Source organism: Diorhabda carinulata, chromosome 5, assembly GCF_026250575.1.
Source record: "Diorhabda carinulata isolate Delta chromosome 5, icDioCari1.1, whole genome shotgun sequence".
Lineage (NCBI taxonomy): Eukaryota > Metazoa > Arthropoda > Insecta > Coleoptera > Chrysomelidae > Diorhabda > Diorhabda carinulata.
The window spans coordinates 16,674,795-16,696,403 of NC_079464.1; the positions used below are offsets into that span (position 1 = coordinate 16,674,795).

At 32.5% G+C, this 21,609-nt stretch overlaps 1 protein-coding gene across 5 annotated transcripts in view; it reads left to right on the forward strand.

Annotated features, from left to right (window-relative positions):
* Positions 1–6,125: 6,125 nt before the first annotated feature.
* The window catches only part of LOC130894647 (katanin p80 WD40 repeat-containing subunit B1), a 168,822-nt gene continuing 153,338 nt past the window's right edge, over positions 6,126–21,609 (forward strand). For 3 of the 5 annotated variants that reach the window (XM_057801587.1, XM_057801588.1, XM_057801586.1), the window contains exon 1: positions 6,144–6,528. In XM_057801587.1, coding sequence (XP_057657570.1) covers positions 6,498–6,528 — 31 coding nt within the window. In that variant the 5' untranslated portion in view covers positions 6,144–6,497. Of the gene's footprint in view, positions 6,529–21,609 lie in introns of all 5 variants that reach the window. The other 2 variants (XR_009059358.1, XM_057801585.1) reach the window with 2 other exon arrangements.

The following is a 21,609-nucleotide window of genomic DNA, read 5'->3' on the forward strand; positions in this document are numbered from 1 at the left end:
GAATCCGATATAGCATCGAAGAATATATGAATATAAGATTTTAGATTGATGGATTAACTTCATTTGAAAGTATTATGTTAGTAAATATGTAAATTACATCATGGCTCCTTTTCATTTAAATATTTTATCTCACTAGAAAACTCGAAAATAAAATAGAAATTTGATATTTTGGCCTGTGAGAAAAAACTGTGACAAACTCGCCCACTGATATAGACCGTGAAGTCTATCCTGTTCTATTATGTTAATCGATTCTTTTATAACATCAACTGTTTCCATTACGTTGTTATTGAGACTATTTCTATGAAAATATTTTCATTTGTTTACGGTAAAAAATCGAACATTCTGGAGAGTAGTAGTATATAAAAAGAGTCTAACAACTAGATAGAATCAGTAAATAATATGTCACATTAAACACTTTGGAATAGTAAAGAGTAAAACAAACGGAGTCTTTAAATGAATTAGTGAATAGTGCAGTGATAAGTGTTAGTGGTTTGTAATTGAATATTTGGTGTATAAATAAATTACGTGATCAAGATATGTGTGTATATAAATTCACCCACTGTTTCCATTGGTTAAATAAATAAGAACATCACAGTACTTCCATACACGTTATTCTAGAGAACGAAGCTTTTACTTTATCTATTTACGCACGTTCTTTTTCAAATGATCATAATGTACGTATTCAAAAACGCACAACGAATGTAAAGAAAGATAAAAACAACAAAATTTCATATGACAGAGATAAATAACGAATAGTATCTAAAGATTAAATAGTTACAACTCTAAGCATCTAGCAATTGATGGTGATTTATCAGTTGGTTGTGATTTAGCCACGAGACTATGATGTATGTGTTTCTTAGCCGGGACCTAACAGTTGCAGAACAGAAGAAAAATAAAATAAAAAAAAAGAGACTATTAGAAATGGAATGAGTAAGTAGAACAGATAACAATAAAAAGGAGCTGATGCTTTAATAGATACAAAATCTGAAGTTTCATTTTTAAAACTCGAAATTTTTTTATTCGTTTCCGAAATAGACAAATTTCCACGAAACCAAATAGGATGTACAAACTTTGTTTTAAAGAATTCGTTAAAAGAAAAAATCAAATAATTAACACAAAATATGAAATAACATTTTTTTAAGTGAATAGGTTTTACTTAACCCTTTTTAACTGATTAATAATTAATATTTAACTTGTATAGAAATGAAACTTGACGTTTTGCTAACACTACTTTATTTTTATTTGTTATACAAGCTTCGAGTTCAGAGTAGACATGACCATCTGAAATCGATTTACCGAAGAATCGATTCCTTGGACAAAATAAGTCGATATATTGTACTGAATCGATTAAGTGACTCAATATTTCACCATGAAATGTTTTAAAATTAGCTGAATGTACTCGTGATATTGCGGGTTAATTACTCAAAAACTCGCGAAATGGCTGTGTGCTTAGGTTCCGTTGCTTGTAAAAAAGTAAATCTCTACACTTGCACTTGTACACTTGCACTGGAAAGGGCTTAGACAAAGAATTTGAACATTATTTATCCCAGGCAGTTTGAACCTAAGTTTGATCCTATACGAGTACTTTACTGGCAAGAACCAAAAAACTCTATCACCATGTTCAATCAATAGCCGTGATAAATATGAGTATCGTGGGATCATCTCTTCCATGTGAGAGCCTTTTTTCAATTGCCGGCGACATCGCAAGTGATGAGCGCAGTCGGTAGTATACCAGTAGACTTGACAGACTGTTGTTTTTAATAAGCTTAAATAACAAGTATTGACAACTATAAGCTATATTATCTTAATAAGTGTCTCCTCGTATACCTGATTTTGTATTTGATATGGTAATAAAAATAATTGTTATTATTGTTACTGGTCTTAAAAGTCCCCGATTTCACCTTTGTTTTTTTAATAAAATGGATTCATATTTAGAATGTAACTACAAACTTGGCAAGAAAATCGAATTTTTAGAAATCGATCTTTTAAACCTCGATTTTTTTATGAATCGATTCATCAGGTTGCGATTCTAATCGATTTAAAAGTCGATATATTTTAGTTAGAATAGCCCTTTCTACTTCAGAGTGGTCGTCAGATCAGAATAACGAAGAAATTAAACAAAAACAATATTTCAACGTTAGGACCAGCGCGAGGTTGAAGATGCAGTTATGGAATGAAATTTACCTATAATCCGCAATATCATTATTTTATTTGTACGAGGTCGCTAGCCTGCTGTGTCAGCAATACGATATTTCTTTATTGTTAATTATAGTAAAATCTAAGAGAATGACTTTAGACTTCATTGTAGTAACATAAAAATCTGTGTAAAACAAATTACATAAAATTTTTAAAAATATATTTTGTGATTTCAAAAATTTAAAGTGGCGCAGTCAGTAGGATACCGGCCGCCTTGAAATTGTACAGCTCAATAGTTTGTAATAATGCACTGATCACTCATTATTAATAATATATTTAGAAATCGATTTTTTAGATCTCGATTTTTTTATGTATCGATTAATGACGATGCGATTCTAATCGATTTAAAAGTCGATATATTTTAGTTAGCATCCCAATTTCTATTTCAGAGTGGTCGTTGTATTAGAATAGCGAAAAAATTAAACAAAAATTATATTTCAACGTCAGGAACAGCGCGAGGTTAAAGATGCTCAAACATACCGGACGCCTTGAAATGATACAGCTCAATAGTTTGTAATAATGCACTGTTCACTCATTATTAATAATATATTAGTCACTTGTTGGTAATGGACATATCCTGAAATATGGCCTCTTGATATCTCCTTAACCAATCCTGATTGTGCCTACTCGAGAGAGTCCTTACCGGGATGCAGCTTGATTATTTTTCCTAATCTCCATTTCTTAAAAGGAAGATTTTCATCTTTTACTAATACCAATTTATCCTCCTTAAGAAGTTTGGAAGTGGTATGTCAGCGTTGGCGTTACTGTAATAATTGCTCCATCTGCGCTAAAAATGCTGGTGGATTTGCTGTATACGTTGATGTACATATATGTGGTTTGTAGTTATGTGCGTGACAAAGGGATAAGGAACTGTCGACCCCTTTTATGTGAAATTTTGTACTCTTCATACCCGCCTCCCAGAGACCACCAAAATGTGGAGAAGTTGGTGGAATTAAACTCCATTCCATGCTTTCTCGTGAACTGGATAAGGTTTGACTAATGAGATGATAGTACTTGAGTGAGTTCATTGAGCCCATTTTTAGCGCCTACATACTTGCTCACGTTATCAGAATATATTTTTGATGGTCTCCCTCGTCGAGACACAAATCGTGTCGAAATGAAATTTTCTGTAGGCAAGGCAGTAGCAATCTCTAAATAAACTGCCGGTAAAGCAAAAAGGTAAATATAGCATTTAGATGGTTTGGAATTTCGATCTTTGTAATTTTTTATCAGAAATTGACCGGTTATATGAAATGGAATGTGATTGACCAAACGGAATGCTGGAAAATAAGATATTTTGATTTGAATTTGTTCAGGACTATACTCGAAGTAAGTGATGCAATCACGAACTGTTTATTTTGTTAAATTTCTACCTGAAATTGGCCAAAGTGACTCTCTGATTGTAAACAATGACAACTGCACACCTGCCTGGTGCAAAAGCGAATGTTCTGATTGGAAAATCAATTTCGTGAAATAATTCTTGGGATGAAGAACAACTGTATACTTTTGTCATAATTGAAGACTAAGTTGCGTCTTCCTCCAATATGAATTAACGAATTTGTTGTAACAAATATGATTTAAAGGGTTATTTCCTTGCAAACAGGTATTGAAGAAATTAATTTTATGAAATTCTAATTAATAAGAGAAAGTTGGTTTGAATCTTATGTTGAGTTAAGGGATCAAATACACGTGTATCCTTTGGTTTCAGACAATTAATGTTGAAGCGCAAAATAAAGGCCGTAACGTGTTTTTATTTTTTTTTTCTTAGATTAGAAAACCTTTCAAAGATAAAATTATTGTCTACAATTGAATTCCTTTGCTATGGAGACATTTGGCATTAGTGGAATGGAGGGATTTGCAAGATTTTTACTGATTTTGAAGGTTTATTTGATGAAAACCTTTGATTCGATAGCTTCTAGCATCTCCGCTCAACCTCTTAAAAATGTTTTTCTACGCCCACGTCTGTAAACGTTGAAAATCGCGCTGTCAACATACCTTGTAAATGACATTTTACAATAACATGCACATAATGAGATCTCATAACATACACGTGCGTTTTGAAAAGAAAACTTAAACTTCTTGCTTTTATTAAATTACAATTAACTTTTTATTTACATAAGACTTTATTTAGTATATTTACACGAATTTAGTCAATTAAAAAATATAAAAAACTTTTAGCATTAACGAGATATATTTAGGATTGAAAGAGTGATGCCCCTAAATGTAGGCAACACATTATGCAATTTTTTAAAAATAGGACACGTTTTCTTAAGTAGTATGTTTTTTATTTAATGGAAAAAATGAAAGAGCGTAGAAAAAATATAGTACGTTACACGATTTGTAAGCCCATTACGCACCAATGAAATTTATGCAATTGCCGCTGCGCGGCTACGTGTGTAAAATTTTTCTCTTCGTGCTTATAGGGTTACTTGCAACTCTTGTTACGTAATATACTATTTTAAATCTTTCCAAGATCTAACTTCCTTTGCCATTTTTAGTTGTTCCCATTCGCAGGTTGACGTTTTGTCTAGTTTAGAAATTACAAGAAAATTTATTAGAGTGTCTCAATGCTCTAAAGCCTACCCTAATTGTTGTAATGATCTAAAATACTTTGAGATGTAGTCAAGTAGCTCGCGAAGCTTTGTGGAGTTTTCACTTTGAAATGAGAAAAGAGCCTTTGTAAGAATGTTTTTTAAGAGTCTATTATCATTGTATTGCTCACATACAGATGTACAAGCAATACTATAATTTTCAGCTGAAAAAATTCAGAACTAATGTCCTACTTACACTTCACATCTTTGATATATCCCGAAAAACGAATGGAACCAAATAGACGACGATTATTTGTCGAAATTCATACAGAAAATGTCAAAATTGTGCACCAAAATAGTAAAAGCAAAAGGGGATTGAATGAATTAATAAAAAATCTTGATATGTAATAATTACAGAAGGTAGTTTCATTATTACTATATCTTTAAAATCTAAATATCAAACTCAGCAAATCAAAAATAGTGAGGATTGTTGTTAATGTCCCCAGATTCGTGGCATTTTTTACATATCTTCAGGCTGCATCAATTGAACCAAAAATAGAGAGTTTAATGGTCACAAAAATAGTTAAACAGACTGATATCTAACTATAGAGTACAATCTGTAACAGTGCAGGCTGAAAAATCACTTTTTCCATGACTAATGGGGTTTAAAATGAGTTTGCTCCCAATAGATATACTACTGCTTTGAAATAGTTCTAAGATTTGCTTACTTCAATAATGATCATACATTGCAAATAAATAGATATTTCTTTCTATTTAATAATAGTTTGCCCCTTTTACCAATGATGTTCAATTAGAACTCAACACTAACTTCTCTATAATTATTAATTATAATGCAAATATTGCAGAATAATTATTAAAAAAATTTATCTATATATATATATATATATATATATATGAAATATATTATATTTCCTCAGCAAATTAGTCTAATTATTAATTCATGAATTTAGAAGTATAAACTGCATGATTTATTGAGTATAGGCAACACTTTCTACGGCTACATGTATTAAAAGTGATCTACCAAATCAAAACATAGAACAAAGGCTAAGAATGTTCCGTTAAAGTTTGCGATATGGAGGGTAGAGGTAAGGAGGACCATCGTTGTATAGAAAAGTGTCTGTTGTAAGAAAGCAAATTAAGGTAGCGCTATAGTAGCAGGTGGAAAAATTTTAAAAACAGCGCCACAAACTATTAAAGTAGGATAGTAAATTAAATTCTTTTTTGAATGTCATAACTGTATCAAAGAAACTATTAATATACACATTCATTCAAAAATTATACTTAAAATATATAACTGCTAAATACCATACAAGACGGTTTTCCTTACCTCTATCCTCCATAGTCTGCGACAATAGCAATGACAGCGCAACCTGTCATATGTCGTTTACTGTCATTAATGCCAAATATCAAATTTGTCGTACAATTATCGTCCTTCAGAAAATTAGAAGAAACGAGAAGCTATTAAAACTTACCGTTATCCTTATTAAACTCTAATATAAGGTTGCTTCTTGCTAGAATTTTTTTATGCTGAATCAAAAAACCCTATAAGGCAATGGCTAGGAAACATGTCAAGGAAATCATTGAAAATCATCCAAAAGTGTATTTTTTTATGTTTTTCAATACTATTCCTATCTTAGATTGCTAGTGCTATTTTTAATCGAGTTTGTGAAGAAGTTACAATGAGATTTTTTGTGGACTTGAGGTGAACATAACCATTGAAATAAGATATACAAACCCCCTTTTGGCATAATGGCTTCTATAAAAAGATCTTGGAAATTTCGTAAGTATCCACATTCTATTTATTTTTGTTTGTTTATTTAGTTATTCACTTTTTCAAATATAAACCCAAGTATAACTACCCAGGTGGTACTGTTGTGTACAATCACAATAATTTGACTAATGATATATAAATATATTTCAATACAACTTTTCTAAATGATTCGGGCATTTTAAAAACTTAACCCTACAATAACATATGTATGTTATGCTTGGTTACACTATGGAAATGTTTTTTGGTATTGTAATTAAATTATTCTTAGATTAAAATTAAATAATACGAAATTGCATAATTCAACAAATTTTTCACGTTTACTTTCTATTGAAAATGTTAATTACATAATATTTTAACATTTATGTGGGCTTCTGATTAGTTCACTAACTCAATAAGAAATATTCTTTTGTACATTTTGCACTCATTTTTAATTATATAACTGAATAATTACTCACATAGTTTTGTTTATTGTGACACTAGCATTGTCACACAAGTGATGAAAATCCTTTATCCAAATTAAAAAGGAATTATCTAGGAAATATGGGAAATAAAGCATACAAGCATTAGTATATTGGACTGAATTATTAGTCCAACAAATACATTAATGATAATAAGTAAAATATATATGCATTCAAATTTCAGAATAATACTGTATTGAGTATTTAATTTTAATTTAAGAAGTGCAATGTAAATAAATTATAATAATACATTGAGAATCAAGATAATATTTATTTGTTAAATCAATCAAAGTGAGTTCATTTTATACTATATTTTGTAATATTGACTCTTATTTCAAATTCCTCCATATTCATGTATTCAAGATGTGGACTTTGTGATAATTAGTTCCACAAACTGTTTATCATGAAGGTCTTCAATCTAGTTGTACTATCAAGCATTTATGATGTTTCTTAGTACTTTATTTTTATGCGATTAAGTTATTTAAAAGGCTAGCCCAAGTATCTGCTGCCATGAGTAGTACATGTAAATAACGAAACATAAATATGTCATCTAAATCTCTTAAGTGGGTATTCTCGCCTGGAAGCCTAAATTTTAGGCATTTTGAAACTAACATAAAAAAACATTTTTACTAACCAATTTTTTTATATTGTTTATTGACTTTTGAAGAATATAAAAAAAAATAAAAAAAAATCAGAATTTTAATAAATTACAAGCCTGTAAAGTGAGGGTACAAACAAATTTGTATACCCTAGTTGACATGATTCCAGCCCTTCTAATGATCTGGATCAAAAAAATTAAGAAAACTTCTTAATCTGTAATGATGCCACTATCGCATAGTCAAAAAAAATTCATAAAGTGGCTTCGACATGAATTGAATTTTTAAAAATACTCCAAATTGATTTTTTTTAAAATCCAAGGCAGTCGTGATAGAGAGATATATGAAAAAGATTTCCACCAAATTTATCAGCTCAAATCAGTATTTATTAATGACCCTAACAAATAACGTAATCAGTTCTTTAAATAATTAAAATTATTAATTAAAAATTAAACAGTAAATAAACTTTAAAAAAATGGGAAATTATTCACTTTGCACTAACCCCTGGGCAATGTTAACTTTTTAATTTATGAAAATAATTATTATGTATTTGGAACAACATAACTTCAACTTACAAGAAAATTAGGAACAGTTATCACAATTATACTCTGCAGTGCTCCCCTGTCGGAGAGGTTCATTTGCATAGCCACCACGTTTCCCTGAATTCAATACAACAGATTCATTTTTTGGGGGATATATTAAAAACACTGGTAAACACAAAAAAGTGTATAGAAGTGCAAGGTGCCCACTTTGAACATTTATTATCGTTTTTTTTTGTTTTTATTTGATAAGTTATAGGTTAACTAACAAAATTTTTTTACATGTCAATTTTTTCCTTATGTAAGTAACACCATGTTTGACAGTATGCAGTTTAATTAGAAATGTTTGATTGTGTTTCAATACCTCTTGTGAGTATTTTCGATCAATAATTACAATTTATGGTAATTTTCTTCAGAATGTCTCTTTATGACAAACAGTTTCCTTGTTATGTACAGCGATCTAAAAATCTACATATCTCCTAAACCATAAATTTTATCGAGTTGAACAAAGAGTAGACTTTGTTAAAAAATCCATTGAAAAATTCATTTTTGCCATCTTTGAATTATACAGATTGTCCCTATAAAAGTTATGGACTGTTAACCATTGGGCATGAGCTGCACCTGGTCTTCAGATAGTAATGTAGAATAATTTATTCCGTCAAGCACACTACATAGACAAACTTAATTATCCATTAAAAATTCATAATGATCGAGCGTGTAATTTAGAAAATAGACATAAATATAAGTTCTGATTTTGCAACTTCAAATGCATATAGCCTCGTAAGAGAAAAAGTCCCGGAACACTCTGTATATACCCAATTTCAGTAAATTGATGTATCAACAATACATAAGAACATTCATTGTTTTTAATTTAAATACTTGATAAAATTGCATCACGTACTGAAAACCTTGTTATAATATTTTTAAAATTGATGTTAAACATTGCTAACAAAACTTTATCGAATCTCAAGGTAATATTTTTTAGTGGATAAGTGCAATGAGATTTATATTCCACAGTCAGTTGCGGCGCGTGATTCAATACTTTGTGGGTGCACAATTTAAACTAAAAAAATGGGTGTCACACGACCACGCCCAAAAATATCATTTTTATGTTATAAAACAATCAATCCCGATTATAAAATTGAAGGATTCCATTAAAAAATTCAAAATAAATAACTTAACCATGCTGATAAGTAATTGGCCTCGCCAAAAAATTTTTTTGTAGACGTTTTGAACTGGAAATCAAAGTCTGTTTTTCTTTTCTGAAATACATTAATCAATAACTAATCCATAAACATTTTGGATCTCTTCAAACATTTGGTTTTCAATAATTTCTAAGAAATTTTTCATTCGTTTTAAATCTATACCAGATTTTATCCATTCTCTTGCCTCTTACCTTCCAAATAAGATGAAAGGCTATTACTTACATCACACCTTTACAACCAGTTACATTCACTTGGATTCGGATGCCCTACACTTTTAATGGAATGATAGAAAAATTAATTGTCACATATTGCACACCAATATCCATCTTTTTATCATAATCCCGTTTCGATACCAATTATTACACTCTCGAAGTACAAGTGCACAGATTTAATGTGCACAACGTCGCTCTAGGCTACAGTAGTGAGGGAAGCATGAGATTGACCATTTAGATGTAATATTCTCAAGATATTGCGACTGACATACGACAAACCATAATCCTAGATTTTTCACGTTACACATAACAAACGTCTTGCGGCTTCGAGATTTGTTAATGAAATAATTGAAAAAAATCATTAAAATGATGGCAAGATTTTAAATTTGAGAAGGACGAGCATATGTGCCGCTGTAAAACATCGTCGACTATCGGAGGTGATTATTATCTTTTTAGTTATGCAGAAAAAAAGAATATTCATAATTTCTTTTAATACAACATGATCTACTTTCATTTTCTTCCAAAGATAAACATGTTATATCGAAATAATGACCCAAGAAAACAACCTTTTGAAAACATCTGATGACTTTGCCATCCATAGTTCATTCACTCTAAAATATTTTCATTGATGGGTTTTTTATTGTACAGTAGATGAAAAATATTATTTGGCTCCGTGAAACGATCGGCAGCAACCTATTTTTCACTATAGGTGCCTAAACTCATCCAGTCTACTTGTATCGAACTACAAGTGCACTGATTTCATGTGCAAACACACCAGTATAAACTTCTAACATCGTTCTAGACTATGGAGGTTATGGGGACTAAGGAGTTGGCCAATCAAATCTAATATCCCGATGTATAATGATCGAAGATATCGCGCCGACAGGCTAGTGTTCATTTACCTCCAAATTTAAATTATACGATGGTGGAAAAACGACTTTTCGTTGAAGACTGTACTCTAAATAAGTTTTCAACATAATCTTCCTTTAAATTTACACACTTAGTATCGCAAAGTAGGCGTATTTCTTTGCCGTTATCTGTTTATTACTTTGAAATCTTCACAAAAACTTTGAGCCCTCTTTAAAACCAAAAAGCTATATACTACTTTATTTATTTTTTATTCCTCTACAAGACCCAGATTCATCCATCTTTGGAGTATTGCTTCGCACATTTGGAAGTCGACTCCCAAGCATTCCCTGAGGATGCGCGCCCTAATACAGAATAGAGCAATTCGACTTATAGACGATTTAGAGTTTATCTGACTCTTTTTTGCCGATACTACCACGGCAGATGCTCTTTCGAGATAATCCCACCTAGAGCAGTTTTGACAAGACCTACTCGACAAGCGGAAGTGGCTCATGTACACCGATTTGGCCTGGAGACGTCCAGAACGTCAATTTATCTGGACTCGCTTCTTTGGATATGTGCAAGCCTGTAGAAGCAGCTAGCAAGGCATATTTTTGCCGAACAATACAATCTACCGAAGTTCAATACCCACAGAATCTCCACACGGCAGACAACACTCGAATTACTCGAGTGTAATAGATAGGGTTTTCCCTGTTGTGCTTGTTTTTTACATAAAAACAAAACAATAGCGGACGAATGGACAGTCGCATTGTCATAGTGGGAAAAAACGTTTTTTCTACAAGTGTAGTGGTTTTTTCTAAAGTCAACAAATCAGGTTAATATTGATCGGTTTCTGCTTTCTTGGGAGCACGTTCCTCGAATTAAATCCATTGTGTCAACTTCATGTTTTTTTATTTATTCATTCAATGTCGCATCAACTACAAGGTTATTAGCTACATGTCAGTTGTTTACAATTTATGATACAGTTGAGTATCCTTTAGATATTTGATTAAGTCTGCAGTATTACAATTATTGTTCAGCAGAGCGACCATGGTGTTTGAGAAGTTGTTAGTTAGTCTCTCGTTTTTGTACTTTTTACAGTTCAATAATAAGTGTTTCATATTTATATTCTCGTTACAAGCTTCACGTATTGGTGGGTTGTTTCGTTTAAATAAATAGGAGCGTGTCACTTTGGTGTGCCCCAACCTTAAGCGATCGATTTTTATTTGGTCCGTACGATTTTTGAAGCTGTTTTTTCATGGCTGGACGGATGGGTTTATAGATTTTAATATCGACTGCGATCTGTTCCATTCACTTTACCATTGGCACTGTTTGCTATCACTTCCCGTACAATTGTTGCTTCGTTGTTATCTGCTGCTTCTTTGGCACATTTGTTTCCTTTTTCGTTTCCTGGGATGCTTGTGTGTGCTGGGACCCAAATAATTGATACGTGTGCCTTGGTTTGGTGGATAAGGTGTAATTGGGTTTTAATAAGGATACTTATAGGGTGTTTGGAAAAGAGTTGTTAAATTGTTTGTATCGAGCTCATGCTGTAATTATGACTGTTTTATTGTATTGATTTCTCCTAGAGATGATTAGTGCCTATAATTTGGCATAGAGTTCTCCATTGTTGACGCTGTTATGTGGAGATAGTTTAAATGTTTGTATTTCGTTCTCCACTACTACTGCAGCTTCTACGCCATTAGGTGTTTTGGAAGCTTCGGTGTATAGAAAATGGTATTATTTGAAGCTTTTTTCCATAAGAGTACGGAACGATTGTGTTATTAGAGAACGGTTTGTTTTTTCTTTTTTAAAGGAGTTCATGTTGACGTTAATGGTGGGAATAGAGATTGTCCAAGGAGGGGAACTTCATTTTTATTTATTTAAAATATAATGTTGTGCCCAAGTTATATACTACTAGTTTCGTAAGAATTTTTTCCAATTGTGTTAAACTATCCATAAATAGTTTCTTTAATGCTCTCATCATCCACTATTTGGATCACAAAGTTAAAGCCTTATTCGTTTGAGCTAGTCTTGAAAGTGAACTAGCAATACATTTTCTGACGTTTTCAATATGTTTTTTCCATCGCATATTTTTTCATATCAAGTATAGGCTTTTTTTTCTAATACCTCTTCTACCTTGGCGCATAATTTCTTTTTTTTCCTGTGACAGGATAAATGGTCGACATTTTATCTCTGTTGATAGGTAACAAAATGTCACTTTTTACGAAATTACTTTTTTCCCAGCATATAACCAACTGTAGATATTGTGCATTGCGTGCCATCATAACTCCCATTGTTGTACTTGGTCCCAAATCCGGTGTTATTTCAGCTCTATCACAAGTTTTGAACACTTTATTAGCTACTTCTGTCCTTTGTGAGGCCGATTCATCAACTCTTGACATTTCGGCCAGTAACTTTGATTTCGTTGGCAAGATTGAAGAACCACTACGTGGTAGGAGGTTTGCAACACCATAAGATAACTAAAATTGTGCGCTAACACTCCAATAGTAGTGGTAAATGCTGCCGAGTCTGATGGTATTCAACACCTTCCACATCGTCTGCAGCATGTGGTGACAGTATATAATGCCGGTGATCAAATAGCGAAAATTTTTACAAAACAACATAAGACACGTCTCATCATGAACTGAACAGTAAATAACTCGTCCAGGTCCGCATTACAATATTTAATTTTTAAAATCAGAAGAAAAATACTGTGTAATTTAAGTTTATTCAAAACTCAAATTAAAGAAATGTTCTCGATTTACTATTATATCGTAAATATATCGGTGATCGAATAACTTTTGCTTTTTTCTCCAATTCCTTGAAAGCGTCAAAAATTACAATTTATACGGTTTTTTTTTAAATGATCCATGAGATAGGTAATCGATATAAATATCTCTAATTGATACAAACATTTTTATGTGTAGGATTAAGTACTTGTATACTTTTATAACTATTTGAAAATATAATTAAATTACAAGCAGTGTCGTTGAAAATTTTGATGAAGGTCGAAAAAACATCGAAAACACATCGTAAAAAATTCTGGAATCAATCAAATTGGGGGTTGTGCTATGAGTGTATCCATAACAAGTGTTAAGCACAATCTGTAATGGAGGAACTTGACTTCAACAATCTTAACATAAATGCTCTACTCAAATATTCAATTCTTATAACAAACTTGAGTTAAAAATCGAGATAAAACAAAATACTAAAATTTATTTACCACATATCACATTTTACAGAGTATTCCGGGAGTGAGTAGATGACGTGAAAATAATGTTGTGACATGACCCCCCGTTTCTGAGTTATAGACTTTAAAAGTTGCGAAATCAGAACTTTTTTTAAGTATATTTTCTAAATTATACATTCGAACATTAAGAATTTTTATCAGATGATTACGTATGTCCATGTAGTATATTTCACGGAATAAACACAAAGGCACTCTTTGTTTAACTCGATAAATTTAATGGTTAAGGAGATATCTAGATTTTTAGATTGTTGTACATTTCAAGGAAACCGTTCGCCATAAAGAGACATTCTGAAGAAAATTATCATAAATTGTAATTATTTATTGAAAATACTTACAGGAGGTATTAAAACACAATAAAACATTTCTAATTGAACAGCATACTGTCGAAAAGTATGTTACTTACATAAGGGAAAAATTGAAATGTAAAAAAATTTTGTTGGTTAGCCTAAAACTTATCAAATAAAAACAAAAAATAAATGTTCGAAGTGGACATCTTGCACTTCTACACACTTTCGGAGTCTACGGTGGTGGGGAAGAAGAAGGGGGAGAGTTTCTAATGATAAAAAATTACAAATCCTATGGATTAAAGGTGAATAGCAAAGTTGTAGGAAATTAAAAATTCTACAACTTTTGTATTGACCCCTTTCTCACACAACCTCAACATTTATGTAAAGATTCAAACAATTAAATTTTGTTTTTTTTTATTTTTATCTTTAAAACTATTTGCGGAGCAATTCGGCGAAATCTTACTTTGTATCAAAAACACTAATTTTTTTCCTTATTCTCTTTTAATCGGTAGGATTTGTATTTATTTAAATCCCTACTTTCTGAAGTGTAAAGAATATACAACTATGGTAAATTTTCTCAGAAAATGAAAGAAAACGAAAGAAACTCGAAAATAAAATCCGTTATTTTGACATGAAAATTTTCGATATTAATAAAAAATAAGAGAAAAATGAATATTTTTATCAAATAATTACACTTTGATTGTGCCGTGAGAAGGTTTCCTCCGAATTGGTGGAAAATATATTTTTGCTTAAACATGTAAAAAAAAACCAAAATTGGTTTTTTCAATTTTTTATACAAATTTTAAGGTTATGTGAAACAGTTGTAAATGCAAAATCTGTAGAATTTTTTATTGCCATGAACTTTTTTTCATAGGACAACATAAATACTCACCCTCTCCCACTTCCCAACCTCAGATTGCCTGTGAATTATTTTTCCTTTCATTTTTGTTATGTTATCTTCCTTTCTAAAATTTTTCATCCTACTCTTATTTTTTTTACCGTCGTTACCACGTGATTGGTAACTTTCATCGAAGATGCGGTTCCGGAAGAAATCGTCTTCAAGTCTTCATTTTCTTCAGCGAAAACTTCATTCTAATATGGGATAATTCCCGTCCATATATTGCAAATTTTGTATGGAAGTATCCACCGGGTGTGGAAATTGCCGTTATGGATTGGCCAGCGCGTAGTCCGAACTTAAATTCAATAAAGTTGAGGCTATAAATTCCGCACTAGTCACAAAATCGAATACAGAAACGGCACTCTTTGAAGAATGAGATAGCATCGAACAAGATCGAGTAAAGAAACTTAAATGATACATGAAAAAGCGATTGGAAGCCGTTATTACGGCCAGGGAAAATAACACTAAATATTGAAAGGTTTTCATTCCCAAACAATAACTCAATAACAACATAGATAGTTTTCAGATGTTTAAATCAAAAAAGGAATGTTAGCTACAGATTTTTGACCGCAAACGTGTAACTTGATTTTTTTGCTCACGATTATATTTGCGCCAAAATCATACATTATGATTTAATTTTTGATGCCGATTGTATAATATCATATCGAATTGACAATATTATTTCGATAGTTTAATAAAACTTCTGGATCTTATGTCTCACGTTAGATTTTTGCTAAATATATTTCGTTAGAGAAAAAATTTTATCCGATGAACATAAGATCGATGTTTTTAATCTTATTTACGGTTATAATAACGCTGTTTCAAATTATCAACGGTTAAATGGGATCAGTCAAAAACTTGATTTCGTTTTATAAACCAATTATATTGTATGTCTTTTGAGAGAACAATGTGAATCTTATTATCGAAATTATTAACTGCGTCAATAAACGATGACAAAGGAAAAATATTACAATGAACGACAATAACTAAAAGTACGCTCGATATTTAACAGTTTTTATCTTGGAATCACCAATCACACTGACCGAAAAGATTTTGGTAACACAGGCCAGATCTTAATTTTTAAAATGGTAGGTAATACCCGTCCAACAATAGAAAAATATTTATTAAGCCCTAACAAGTACCACTTTTCAATAGCTTAATTATCCCTGTTCACATTAGTATGTAGGTCATTTTGTAAAGGGAGGTTAATATCGGTAAATTTTATGGCCGAAAAAATACTTGAACTGTGTTATTTAGAATAATAAACATAAAAATAACATTAAAAATTAGTATTATGTTGAGTTTCATAGTAAGTGGTTCTCTGATCATAGTGCAAAAAGTGATTATAAAGACGAAAATGTCCAATCAACCGCGCCTCAGTTGCAAAACTTCTACTGACTAATTTTGCTATACTTGTGAAGAATTTAAGGTGAAATTGCAAGCCAGGGCATTTTCCGAAAATGTGACAGAAACCTATTTTAAATATTTTTGTACTTTAATTGGAGACCAAGACAAGCAGTGGGTTCCCCACGCGTGCTGTGATAGTTGTAGCGTATTATTGGTGCAGTGGATGAATGGGAAGAAAGAAAGCAATAGAAAGGCCTTTTGGAATTCCAATGGTATGACGGGGCCACTAACAATTTTGATAACTGCTATTTTTCCTAACAAAGAATGAAGGTTATTCTAGGAAAGGTAAGCACAAGATTGAGTATCCAAATTTGCGGTCTGCTATACGACCTGTCCCCCGTAACGAAGATTTACTACTACCGATTGCGCCTTTAGATCCGCAAAATATTGTTTTAGAAGATACTGGAGACAACGTATCATCAGGAAGCTCCAAAGAACAATGAACCGACCCTATTTTTACTCCAAGTACCAGTTCCGGCGAGCCACATTTGATTGTTCAAAGTGAGTTGAATGATTTAGCACGTGATTTGAGGTTATCAAAGCAACAGTCTGAATTTATTGCTTCTCGTCTTAAGGAATTTAACTTGTTAGCCAAAGAGACAAAGATTACGACCTTTAGAAAAAGAAATGCTACAATTTCTGCATTCTACAGTATGGAAAATTCGTTGTTTGTGTGTACGGATATTGATGGTCTATTGAAGAAACTTGATATTGAGCATAATCCCAGTGAGTGGCGCCTATTTATTGACTCGTCGAAATGCAGTTTAAAAGCATTGTTATTACACAATGGAAATTTAAAACCGTCTCTACCAGTTGCTCATTCTGCGAAGATGAAAGAAACTTATGAAAATATTCGCTTGCTTTTAGACAAAATAACTGCAACACGTATAAGTGGCAGATATGTGGGGACCTGAAGGTAATTGGAATTTTTAATGGGACTTCAGGGTGGGCTTACGAAACATTGCTGTTTTCTTTGTCTATGGGATAGTAGATTAACAATATGTAAAAAAAATGGTAAGCAAGAAGTGAGTTTCAACCGGGATCTCAAAATGTTGAGTTCATACCCCTTTTACATCCCAAAAATGTCCTCCTTCTGCCCCCCCCCCCCCCTTCACGTTAAACTTGGATTGATGACAAACTTTGTAAATGCTGTGGATAAAGAGGGGTGATGGATACAAATATCTTAGAGAAGTCTTTCCCCAGTTGAGTGATGTCAAATTAAAGGAAGGTATTTTTAATGGGCCACAATTAAGAAAATTGCTTAGAGTAACTTAGAGCATGGAAGGCATTTATTAGTGTAGTGGGGGGATTTTTGGGCAACAATATGGATCCAAACTACCAACAGTTAGTTGATGAACTTCTAGACGCCTACAAATTCCTTGGTGCTCGAATGTCATTGAAAATTTCCCCCATTCCCCATTCTGACATTTTTTTCCCGAATATTTGGGAGCTTTCAGTGATAAGCAGGGTGAAAGGTTCCACCAAGATAGAACAATGGAAATTCGGTATCAAGGACGATGGGATTCGGCCATGATGGGTGATTACTGTTGGTTTTTAAAAAGAGAAAGTGCAACCACTCATAAAAGGAAAATATAGAGCTAATTGATATTTAAAGTGATTTCCTTAAAAGTGTTTGTTTTTAATAGACGTGAGGCATGTTTATTACATGTAAACTATAAATATTGTCAATATATACGATATAAAAAGCGTGAAATTATTTTTTTAAAGAATATTAAATATTTTACCAATGAATATGGCTCTATAAATGTAACAATATAAAAACCTTACGTGTTATAATTATTTTCTTCATATTTTCGTATTTGTATAGGTCCATTTTATCACAATATGCTATTCATTCTTTTGTGTTACTACATAAAAATTGGTTTTGTCGACCAGTGTTATCAGAAACGAAAACAAGTTATACAGAAGTTAGATATATACCTGTAGATTACTTTTTTTAATGACGTTGTTTGAATAAATTATATTTTACTTATTTAAGAAGGACAGATGTGTAATTTCCGTTATAAAAATATTAAATATTATAAGTGTTAATTTTTTTTAATCATCTACTCAAGTATTTGTTGAGATATAATCTATGGATACACAACAAGTCTTTAATGTAGTTGATGATTTGAATGTCGATTAATCGATTTTCAATCTCGATTGATTTTTCGAATGGCAACACACTCATTTTAATTACTGTTCTTATAGGGTGTGTAGGGTTTACTCAACTGTCAAATATCAACTTTTTATTCCTTAAAAGTGAAAAGAAAAATCGAGTTGGAGAATGTAATGTTTTAATACTTGGACAATTTGTATAATTGTAATCATTTTATGTAAAACTACGGCTACTAAATATTTTCGTGGAAAATTTTGTTGTAATACGAGGTCTGGCTATTAAATAGTGACACTGGTTACAAAAAAGGGTTTTATCATATAAATTATTCTGCATTCGAATCCCCCCTCCAATATACTCTCCTCGCCACGCCACACACCTTTCCTTACGTTTTTTCCATTGATGGAAGCAGTGCTGGAAGTCTTCTTTGGTGAATGCCTTTAGGAGCTCTGCCGTTTTTTGCATTACCGCTTCAATCGACTCAAATAGGGTCCCTTTCGCAGCAGATCTTTTTCTAACCTTTCAAAGAAATCTGAGTAGACCTGTTGACGCAAGAGCTTTTGGTCATGAGTCAGATTTTTTGGCACCAACTTCGCACAGACTTTTGTCATGTGTAATTCCTCGTGAAATATTTTTCTAATCGTTCCTTTACCGGGGCTTACAGCCTCGGCAATCACAATTTGGTTGATTTTGGTCACTGTTGAAACAGTCACAGAGCGACCTGGGGATTGGTCATCTTCAGTGCTCTCTCGGCCCTCACTAAAGCGCATATACCACTCAAAAACACGCGCAGATAGAGAATTGTCCCCATACAGAGGTACAATACAGATTATTCTTAGCGCAACCGCATCTATTTGTAGAACATCCTTGACGGCATTGACAAAAAATGAACTCGCGCAAGGTTTCAGAAATTTCACCAATTTTCGTCGATAATGGCACAAATTATGAGTCTTGAAATTTCTATCACCCCAAGCATAATGCGTAAAACTCCCGAAACGCTGCGGGAGTTCATTTTTTGTCTTAAAGAAGGAATTATGGGAGAAGGTGTCAACTCCTAAACCAAATGATAAGCCTTGTTTCTTCGGTATTTACATGAAAAATAATACCTACATATATCTTATTTATATTCAGGGAATTTATTTCATTCCAATGCAATGTCTCAAGTTGTAAGTGTGAAGCTTTTAAACTTGGGGATGGACGCAGGGGTAAATTTTCTGAAAGGGAGGGGAATAACTTTGAATAAACGTTCGCATCTCCCAACCACTCACAAAAAGGTATAAGAAAAAATAGATCAAAATTCGAAAGAAAGAAGTTAAGCTCTTTTCTATTAGAAAAAGGATTTCGCTTGAGTATAATACTACACCTCAACAATGTATTATTGTTTTAAGAACAGGTTATAACGATGAAAATTTTTAAATCGATCCCAATACTGAAGATTCGTCGAATATGCTCTGAAAAAAACAAAACTTGTGGCTCTTTAAATGCTAAACCAAATGTAGTAAAAGGCTCAATAAAGAATAGGCTCATTGTTTGAGCTCTCTTGTCACCATATGTACTATTTGTAATGCTTCAAAATTCCTCACATTTCATACAGAGAAGAAAATATTCAAAAAACGTATAAAAAACACCCTCGAAACTAGGCAACTTGCGGTACCTCCTGTTTCCTCCCACCTCGACATGTCATATTTGACCTCTACTACTCGAATATCGAATCGAAAATTCGATCTTGAAAAAATATTCGGTCTATTGAAGAAAAATCGAAATTTTCACGTATTTTCACAAAAATCCGAAAATGGGAAAATTTTCAATTTGAAATTTGGGGCACTTCTCGAGGTCTGATCTTGAAAGTAACGACATATTCATGTTCAGTAGGATCAAAATATGTAAAATCGACCCTAAGAACGTCAAAATTGCTCACCCCACTTTTTCACGGAGGGGTAGAACCTCAAAAATCGACCAGCGCCCTTCTATGCCGAATTTCGAAGGCCTCCGATCTCTAAAATTTTCTTTTGGCATCACGGCCCAACCTACCAATTTTCATGCTTCTGTCATTAATTGACACTTTTTCTTTAAAATTCACTGTTTGCCACTACACTAAATTTATTCCATTGAATCTCATAATAATTAACACAAAAATCTATATATCTAATTACAGTTATTAATAATTCCTTGCCAGTTCAAAAAAGATTAGGTGTTTGACAACTTCGCTTTTATTTGTCTTCACATTGACAGTAGATACGAGGGCTGCTACTGAAGTTTTAAAATATGGCAACACTGAAGTGAATATGTCAAATCTAATATTGCACTCATAACGTTTGACGGTGAACCGACTCAGAACGTCGTGCGAGTTCTATTTGAGTTGTTAACAGATACTTGAGACATTCATCTTTGTAAAAAAATGGAATAAAATTTTCGTGCGTTGATTTTTTATGACTTTCGACGTGGATTAAACCAACAGATTTTTGACGATGAAGCACCATGTCCAGTTACCTTGTTTCGCTAGTTTTTCTAATTTAATCGTGGTCGCACTTTGTTACAGGATGAATTTCGTGAAGGTCGTCCAAAATCAGCTGTTGTGCTAGAAAACATTGATGCTGTGCGTGAACTTGCATACATTCAATATAGCATGAAAACTTTCCAGTCAAAAAGACTTTTTCGCGTTGGATACCGCATAAATTGATAATTGCTCAAAACAAAGCTCGTACTGATTGGTGCAAAGAAATTCTGAAAAAACTGCAGTAGTGCAAAAGACGTTTGTAAGATCGTGATAGGTGACGAATAATAGATCAATGCATATGAAAACGAAATTAAACAACAATCGGGTGTATGGGTCTTTCAAGACGAACCAAATCCAACAAAAGTTGTTGCTCACTTCGAAGCAAATAGTCGCATGTTTTTTCAGAATAACAGGACATGTCGCCACTGTTCCATTAGAGTATTGTAGAACGGTCAATGCTGAATGGTACGCCAGCATGTATACGAAAAAGTCAGGAAAACCCATCGACCTCGACAATGCGAGCTCTCACACGTCAGTTCAAACAAAAACGTTTTGTAACTGTCCAAACATCAAATTGATAGATCATCCGCCGTACAGTCTTTATTTGGCACCCAATGATTTATTCTTATTCCCGCAGATAAATTATAAATTGCGAAATCAATGTTTCTCTTTACCCGAAGAACCCGTTGATGAGTTCAAATTACATGTTTTGGAGATAACCCCAATCGGATTGGAAAAAATTGTAAATATTTGTGTTTATTTGTATTTGAGTAGCA